The following is a 9,883-nucleotide window of genomic DNA, read 5'->3' as shown; positions in this document are numbered from 1 at the left end:
CCCAATAGATTCCCAGACCCCCCTGTAGAAGCTCTCTCCCTCTGCTCCCAGAGCAGGGCAACCACTGGTCTGTTTTCTGTCCCTGTATATGAATTTGTATGTCTAGGATTTTGTGTCAATAGAGTCATGCAGTTAGTACTCTTTTGTGTCTGGCATTTTTTTTAACCAGCATACGGATTTTGATTTCTACTGATGTTGTTATGTGTATCAGTAGTTTTTTTTTTTTTTTAATTGTTATGGGGTTTTTTTTTTCAGCTTTATTGAGATATAATTGACAGATAAAAATGTAGGATATTTAAAATGTGTATTATGTGATTTGATCTACATATACACATAGCAGTCGGCCAGTTTGACTCATGGCCATAGTTTGCTGGACACCTTGTAAACTTTTTACTGTTAGACAAAACAAAAAGCAAACTTTTGAATAATCTTTACTATGTAGAAAAACCAACAAGAAAACATGAAGACAATTTAACCATTTTGTTACTATTGTTGTTATTACTATCATTAATATTATTTCAGTGTACAAACTTTGGGTATTTCCAGTGCCTTTAGCAGAGGTTTCTCAGAATAAACCAAAAATGGTTTCAAATTATATTTTTAAGAAGTATTTAGAGATACAACGTGATTTAAATAAATAATCATTGTACAGTTTGGTATTTTTATAATTTTAATTAGAAAAATCTGTTTCACATTCAAAGCTCATTCCAACTCAGTTCTCTTTACCAGTTCTTATTAAAACCAGAAAAAATTGTTCTCGGGTTCCAAACTTCTGCATTATTTAGTTCCATCTCACTATTATTATGACCACCTTCAGTCTTTGTCTCTCAATCCTACCATCCAATTCAATTTATACTTCTGAAATTTTTCTAATCTAGGGATTCTCAAAGCAGGAGGTTGGTGAGGTCAGGGATTTGAGAAGTAGTCTGGTTCCTGATAAATAATATCATGACCGATTAATGTTCCATGCTTTGAAACTTAACAGAAACATGATGAACAATGAGAATCTCAGAGATGAACCTTCTTTTCTAGACCTCCACAGTAAGTTCAAGGGAAAAGGCTGAAGGAACAGGAATCCTACCTAGAGATGAGATTGCTGAGACATGACCTAGTAACTATCCCTTGTTTCATGAATATTTATCGCAAAGAAGACTAACCAAATGTTTCTTATGTCCATAAGTGACATGCAAGAATTACGTCCTTAAGTTGCAGAGAGAAACTTCGCATGAAAAAAAAATCTTATCTATGGTCTAGATATATATGATTAAAATACATAAAATTGATATTGTTAGATATTATGAAATTTAATTTTTTAAAAGATATTATTTATTTACTCATGAGAGATACAGAGAGAGAGGCAGAGGCATAGGCAGAGGGAGAAGCAGGCTCTCTGGGGGGAGCCTGATGTGGGACTCAATCCCAGAACCCCGGGATCCCAACCTAAGCCAAAGGCAGTTGAGCTCAACTACTGAGCCACCCAGGTGCCCCGAGATTACAAAATTTAGAACAGACATCTTTCTAAGCCAAATCTTGAAAGTAAATTACACTAGGTAATTGCCTACCCTATCCAAGTAATTCATAAAAACATTCAGATAATAATTGTTCCTGTAGATTTCGAAGCATTTCAGTTTGCTGACTAACTGATGGCCATCAAGATAAATTCTTGTTTCCTCTCTCTGATATGTTTAATGCACACATTTGATTGTGGGTTCTTATAAAAAATAAGAACCTCAACAAAAGGGACTGAAACTGAAAACTAAAAGAGTTAAGAAGCAAAGAACAGGGGATCCCTGGGTGGGTGGCTCAGCAGTTTAGCACCTGACATTGGCTCAGGGCCTGATCCTGGAGTCCTGGGATTGAGTCCCGCATCCAGCTCCCTGCATGGAGCCTGCTTCTTCCTCTGCCTGTGTCTCTGCCTCTCTCTCTCTCTCTCTCTCTCTCTATCTCCATGAATAAATAAATAAATAAAATCTTAAAAAAAAAAAAAAAGAAGCAAAGAACAATGAAACTCCTGCTTATCTCACACCTGAGAAAAATATACAAGTACACAAATACTGGATTTATCTTTTCAGTTCTGCCATTGGCTTGAAATCCCTTGTCTTTGCTGCTAAATCACTAGTGATACAAAACAGCAGTAGGTCAGCAGCCCAAGAGGATGCAAAGCCAGAAGCAAGAGATCACAGAGACTTCTCATGGTTGTCTGCCAAGGGAAGAGTCAGAGCAGAGAGCTGTGGAGCACTTTGAGTAGAAGTAACTACAAGAGGCAGCAGCAGCAATATACAAACCCACCCCCAACAGAGAAGCCAGACGCAGCCAGGAAGCCACCTGGGCACTCAGCACCTAGTAAGCCTGCCACCCAGAGGCGCACCAACCCAGAAAAACAGAGACCCAGCCCGGAGTGGATGCTTGGCTCTCCCATGAGAGTCTTGGCAATGTAGCATGTGAAATGGAGAGACCAAACCAAAACAAAATTTTATTAAGCAACTACTGGACTACCTATGGTGAGAGAAATAGAGGGCTAAAACCAACACATGCCTCCAACTCACATCTGTCCCCACCCCCATCCTACTCTCTCCCACTGCTGAAATTTAAAAACCATGATCTCTTCTTCCACAAATATTTCTTAAGCTCTTCTTGTGTGCCAGGGTCCATGCTACAAAATTAAAAATACAATGGTGAACTGGACATAGTCTCTTGCTTTCTAGGACAGCAAGATGTCAGCTTAATGGAAGATACTCTGTTTTTTAATCCCAAATTTGTGATTTTAATGAAGATTTCAATTCTCTATTTTCTTTATCCTGTTTTGTGCACTTAGACTAGTTTTGTTTGGGCCATTTGTATGATTCCACTGTCTATTTCTTAACTGGATTTTATAACAGATTTAACATTTATCTGGAGGTTTTGAAATTGTACATTTTTCCTATGGTTCCCAAAATATTATTCCTATTATTTTAATATCTTTATGTTTCAAGGTTTTAAAAATATGGAAAAGAAAAACAATAATAAATCCACATGTCCATGTTCCCATTATATAGAATTGATCATTATTTAATATACTGGCAAATTTGCTTTAGTTGAAAAAAAAATCACTGAGAAAAAAGGAAAATATTATTATAAAGAATTGGAACAAAGAATAAAAGTATAAGAATTAAAACCTTTTTTTAAAGTAATCTCTACACTCAATGTGGGGCTCAAATGCACCCCAACATCAAGTCACATGTTCTATTGACTAAGCCAGCCAGGCACCCTAAGGTTAAAAACTTTTAAAATCACTTCAAACTGCACCCATAAATAATCCTCATTAAGTGATCATAATGAAAACAATGATAGCCAGGAGTTTTCCAAATGTGATAGTAAAAACCACAGATCCAAAAAGCTTAGAGAATCCTCAACACAGAAAATCATACCTACATGTATCATAGTCAGACTCTTGAAAATCTAAATAGGAAATCAATGTTCCCTTCACTTCCCCAAGTGAAGGGAACATTGCATACAAGAAAATGACAAAAATCAACATTATTCTTATCAGAAATTCTGGAAACCAAAAGACAATGTGATGATATTTTGGGGCACCTAGCTAGCTGACTTGGAAGAGCATGTGACTTTTGATCTCAGTGTTGTGACTTGGAGCCCCATGTTGTCTGTAGAGATTACTTAAAAATAAAATCTTAAAAAAAAAAGACAATGTAATGATTTGAAGTCCCCAAACAGATGAACAACCTGATAACCTAGAATTCCATATCTGGTGAAAATATCTTTTTAAAATGAAAATGGAATAAAGACATTTTCAGGCAAATGAAAGATTTTATTTCTAACAAATCTTAACTACAAGAAATGCTAAAAAGAAGTTCTGCAGGCTGAAGGGAAAGAAAAGTGATATGAGAAAAACCCGCTTCTATAGAAGGAAATCAAGAGCACTCAAAAGATCAAATAAGGCATTAAATACAAAGGATCATTTTTAAAACCATTCCTATTATATTCATATGTATGTCATTAAGTCTCTTTAAATACCATTGGCTGTTTAAAAATAAAAGTGACATTAAGTGAACACACTAAATATTGAATGTCTAGTTAAAAGTAAATTTTAAATATGTAACCATATTAGATAGAGTTGCTATAATGTACAAGACCTAATTTCAATTTACTTGAATTTGTCCCAAGAAAAACTAAAATGGAAGAGGAATAATTGTTGAATTACAAAAAATTATTCTATACCACAAAAGGTACTCTAGACTCACTTGGCTGGCTCATTGGAAGAGCATGCGACTAGATCTAGAGTTTGTGAGTTCAAGTCCCACGTTGGGCATAGAACATAAGAAAGAAAGAGAAAGAGAGAGAGAGAGAGAGAGAGAAAGAAAGAAAGAAAGAAAGAAAGAAAGAAAGAAAGAGAGAGAAAGAGAAAGATAAAGATCAAAGAAAGAAAGAAAAGAAGAAAGAAAACGGACCGATCGCTCACCCTACGCTATCCACTTCGTCAATGCCGTCCTTCTGTGCTTTATTGCTTTGGGTCTCACCTCCCTCCCACTCCAGAAAGAAGAAAGAAAGGAAAGAAGAAAAGAAGAAGAAATGAAAGAAAGAAAGAAAATAAATTATAAATACATTAAAGAATTAGAATCACTGTTTTTATAATCTAAGTATTTTAATTTTATAGTATTGATTGATTCTATGCTATAGAAGATGATAGAATCATCAATATTCAGATCTCCCACCTCCTCTCTCCCAAACTTGGGAATTTTTTTAGTTAGTATTATGCTTTTTAAGTTGTCTAGACTTAACTTTTTCATTTGACCCTCTGTAATTCTCCTAATTTTTCTCAATATTGGTTTTATATCTAAATGCATAGATACAGATATTTTTATGATTTGTTTGCCATCTTCACATTCTGTTTTTTCCTCTATGGGAAATTCATGTCTTTATTGGTCATATTTTATTATCATGGAATTTGGGTTTTCCTCACCCAAGAAGATACATGGACTCTGCATTGCCTGTATTTTGTGTGTGTGTGTTTGATAATGTCAAATGCTATATTGGCTGGGTATAATATTCTTGGACAACTTTTCCCCTCAGAACTTAATAATTATTCCATTGTCTTTTAACACTAGTAGTCAATTTAAAGAAGTCTGAAGCTAGTCTAAAATTTTCCACTTATTAAGAGATTGGCCTTTTTTTCTACTCGAATATCTTAAAGTGTAAAACTTAGTAAGGCTACAGTTTGGTATTAAGGAACCTGTATCAAAATTTCTCTGGTACGTGGTATTATACTTCAAGCTGCAGATTCAGTTGCATTTTTTCCTTTTTTAGGAAACTGTTCTTAGATTAACATTATGGATTTTTATTCATCTTCAGTGACATTCACTGGATTCCTTAATTCAGGGACAGCAGTGAACAATTTTTGAGTATTTTTTTTACCTGTCAGCCTCTTTAATTCCTTTAATCTCTTTTTCGCCTTAATTCACTGGAATTTTATATTAGCAAAATCTCTTTGTTTTCAAATTCTCTGAATCACGATATACCTTATTCATAGTTAATTCCAACTACTGACAGCATAGTTAGTTGTTCAACTTTTGTGGCATACAGTGAGATGTGTGGTGTCTGTATGATCAATTCCTCATTGCCTATAGAACTCTAGCTTTGTATTCCTCAGATGTTTAAGTGGTGGCCCCACTATAATCTTTACATTTTAGTATCTAGACTGATGGCAGGTTAGACACCATCACCTACATATTTTTATCATGTATCATTGGTCAAAACTCTTCACCAGAAACTGAAATAAGTATGAGAGGTCATGCAGAGACAGTATGTCAGGTTGCTCAACACACTTAGCTCAGGATTGCTGAGAGCTCTTGTTGGATGGGTGTACTGGTGGAGGATACAGTGTGAAGTCTGTCACATGAGCTCCAATTTGCTGTGAGTGCATGATCACATTCAGAACATGAAAAAATTAGTGAGCTAATGCTTTGCTTTATTTAGCGACAATTTAAAATTAAAGGAATGGGCCTGGGCAGCTGTCTAATGGGTTCATTAAATGTATTTGAGACTTTGACCCCTTTTTTGTAACCTGAAGGAATTATGGGTTGAGAAAGACAAGGACCAGGAGGATTGCTGACTGAGAGCTTGCATGACTGATAGTTTAAATACCTGGATTCTGCTCTCCTCTGAGATCTTTTTACAAGCCCTGCAAAGATTAACTGCTCTTGTTTGAGGGCTGTATCGTGGCCCTTAAAGGGAGACACTCTCAGATTGAAGATGAGTCCTCCCAATTAGTGTGAAGTCCCAGATTTCACTTCCTTCAGGGGCAGGCAGCTTAATCAACTTCCTGTTTCACTCAGTTCTCTGCCTCCACTTCTCTGTCAAATATGTAAAATCGTAGTGTTGATTTTTTCCTACTTCACCTGAAACTGATAGAAATTATTGAGGAGCACCTGGGTGGCTCAGTCTGTCAAGTGACTGACTAGTGATTTCCACTCAGGTCAAGATCTCAGGGTCCTGAGATCAAGTTCCACCTCTGCTCAAGCACCGCAGGGAGTCTGCTTGAGATTCTTACCCTCTGCTCCTCCTTTTGCTTGCACGTAGGCTCTATATCTCTCTCTCAAATAAATAAATAAATCTTAAAAAAAAAAGTTATGAGATAAGCAGCCAAAATTTCCTGCACATTTTTTTGCTCTTTGAAGATGTTAAGAGCATTTATTAACTCTTTTGGACATTATGAACTCATTTGTGTCTCACTCAATGTTTGCTAATAAGTTTAAATTCCTGAGTAAAAAAAAAAATTTTTTTTAATTGGCCATAGGGGCGCCTGTGTGGCTCAGTGGTTGACTGTTTGCCTTCAGCTCAGGTCATGATCCTGGGGTCCTGGGACTGAATCCCACATTGGGCTCCCCACAGGGAGCCTGCTTCTCCCTCTGCCTGTGTCTCTCCCTCTCTCTGTGTGTCTCTCATAAATAAATAAATTAAATCTTAAAAAAAAAAATTGGCCATAGTGGGTATGGTTCATCCAGCTATGATCTAACTAAAGACTTTGGAAGCATTTTTCATCTTTGTAGTAGGAGATCCAACAAAATAAAACAGCAATGCCCAGAAAGAATTCCCCTCGGTCAGCCTTCCCTAAGTAAGGAATAGGAACAACAGGTGGATTCTATAGGTCCTGCTGCTAAAAGAATTTAAAAAAAAAAATTTTAACCCGTTATTTTGTAAGAGCTTGTTGTCTTTATGAGCAGCTTGAGAGGAGGAATCAGATGTTTTCTCTTTGCATTTCAGTGCTTGGCCTGGCACATAGTGGGTGGTCAGAATATTGGATTGAATACTTGAGATTCTAGATTCTCTCTTAAATTATTTTACAGACCAGCATACTAGGGAGAGCCTGAGATTTAACATGCAGCATTTGAAAAGGGATTTGTTTTTAGAAATCTCCACAGCTGAGTACTTTGGATTATGAAGGTCTCTTTTCTATATTTGCCCGACCTGGCTGGACACAGGCATATGTCACATAATCTGCATTTAACCATTTTTTTCTTTTCATTTTAGCAGTGTTTATGTTTCTTGAGGTACATCTGAAAGATCCCAAGTATTTACTGTATATGTAAATATTCTTTTAAGAAAAAAAAGAAAACACATGTAGTTTTCGCATGCAAGTTATTTTCAGCAGGCAGTTCCTTTCCTGCAGCACAAAAGGCTAGATATAAAAACAAACAAGAGGGAATGTGCTTTTTTAACAAATGGGTCCTTAGAGATGGGTTTTAAAACATGGTTTTTGTTTCCTGATCTAGCTTTTACCCTATCACTTTGTAACACTTAGAGAAATCCTGAAATAAATCAGTGACATTCTCACAGCTTTAAGGCTGACAGTTTAATTTTTTTCCTGTTTTGTCTATTGCTGTGGCCAATGTAATTAGGTCATACCCATGTGAAAAATTACTTGTACGAGAAAAATTTTGGATGTGTATGTGTGTTTTCAGGAAGATTTGTTTCTGCTAACATTCACATCATCGTTTGCATATGAAACTAATTTGCTGATCTTACATAATTTAAAATATTAATGTTGAGTTAAAAAAACACAACCCTAATTCAAAAGGAAAAAAGTTTCTATTATAATTTTATATTGTAGTAAGAGTAATTATATTTTAAAATATTTGTAGCAGACAGACCACTGATTTTTTTTTTTTTTTAATGATAGTCACACAGAGAGAGAGAGAGAGAGAGAGAGAGAGGCAGAGACATACACAGAGGACATACACAGAGGGAGAGGCAGGCTCCATGCAGGGACCCCGACGTGGGACTCGATCCCAGGTCTCCAGGATCGCGCCCTGGGCCAAAGGCAGGCGCCAAACTGCTGTGCCACCCAGGGATCCCCCAGACCACTGATTTTAAAACATATTTGTTAATTATATACATTGGATGCCAACTCTGGAAGGAGTCATTCTAGCAGAAAGGGGAGAAAGACCTAATTTCTCGTTTTCTTCTTTTAATAAGCTGAATGTCTTGCTTTCACTTCTGTGGATTAATTTAAGAATTTTAATAACTATTCTTACTTGCTTCCAAAACTTAAACACCAGGATTAACAGATACAAAAGCCACAGTTTAACTTATTTTATTGGCTGAGTGTAAAGGTCAAAATTACCAAGCATTATAGAAGCACCATTAGAAGTATACAGTAGACCCCTTGTAGAAATCATGAAGGACAGCCAGTGTAGGCCATGTCTGGAACACAAATACAAAATTTGAGTTGCTCCCAGTGACAGAAGCAGAGCAATTGTCAAGAGTTTGACCCGGTTGAGAAAGAATTTAAAGGGCCAGCAGATCTTTCAGCGCTCACAAGATAGCTTTGTTGTCTCCTGTAACATTTGCTGAGAAATAAGGCACGCTAAATATTAAGCAATTCCCCAGAATTCCTCTGAGTCCCTACCCAGTGATTCTGTTTTCAAATGAAATAGTCGGTGAGCTAAACAAAATGGGAAGGCTCAATTAGTGCTGCCCTTCTGGAAGTCTACAAGGTGATTGGAGCGCTAGTACCTCATTTCAACCTTTTTGCTACAAAAAAAAAAAAAGAGAGAATAAGAGAGATCGACAGGAAAAGAGTGGTTTTTTGAGAGGCAAGAGGTTTGCTTTCTAAAACAAGAGCTACACGGCTAATCAGATATTACTTCTGAAGTTCTGTTTTCATGTCTTAGTAGGGCTGGATTTCAGAGTCGCTTGTGTTCTAATCAAGAAAAATATGATTTTTTAGGGAGAGGGCAGTTTCCCCAAATAACACCGAATCACTTTTTTTTTTTTTTTTTTTTTTGTGACATTCAGAAATTTACAGGGGCCTCTTGCTCAGCTTGTAATATTTTCTGTAATTCCCTGCTTTGGGTAGAATTTGGAGAACGCTTGCAGAAAATTGACTGTGCTTACAAATTACAACCACCTTTATTTTTCAGCTGCGGAAGCCGGACTTCCTTTAACAAGCTGGTGTTATTTTCTTTTGCAGGGACTTTATGTTTTTGTGGTTTATTTCATTCTACACAACCAGACGTGTTGCCCTATGAAAGCCAGCTACACAGTGGAAATGAATGGGCACCCAGGCCCCAGCACAGCCTTCTTCACACCGGGGAGCGGCATGCCTCCTGCTGGAGGGGAAATCAGCAAGTCCACCCAGAATCTCATCAGTGCTATGGAGGAGGTGCCTGCCCTCGCCCTTGCTCTTGCACTTGCTCATGCTGTCCCCTCCCTCCTCTCCCCTCTTCCCCCTCCCTGCCCCCCTCACCAAGAGTGACAGAAGGCACTATGTGACTTTCAAACCCCTTTCCTACCAGTAGCCTCTGATCTATGGTATTTGATTGGCTTACTCTGATATCATGCCTGTTATCTAATTCTTTTTCTTCCTTGTCCTGTGAGCTGTACTAAC

At 37.1% G+C, this 9,883-nt stretch overlaps 1 protein-coding gene across 1 annotated transcript in view; it reads left to right on the top strand.

Annotated features, from left to right (window-relative positions):
• Window positions 1-9,883, top strand: part of ADGRV1 (adhesion G protein-coupled receptor V1) — a 518,581-nt gene that overhangs the window by 496,557 nt on the left and 12,141 nt on the right. The window contains exon 88 of the mRNA XM_038532347.1: window positions 9,467-9,658. Coding sequence (XP_038388275.1) covers window positions 9,467-9,658 — 192 coding nt within the window. The remainder of the gene's footprint in view (window positions 1-9,466; window positions 9,659-9,883) is intronic.

The sequence above is a fragment of the Canis lupus genome, chromosome 3, assembly GCF_011100685.1.
Source record: "Canis lupus familiaris isolate Mischka breed German Shepherd chromosome 3, alternate assembly UU_Cfam_GSD_1.0, whole genome shotgun sequence".
Classification (NCBI taxonomy): domain Eukaryota; kingdom Metazoa; phylum Chordata; class Mammalia; order Carnivora; family Canidae; genus Canis; species Canis lupus.
Note: the sequence above shows the minus strand (reverse complement) of the source record. Positions and strands in the feature narration are given on the sequence as shown.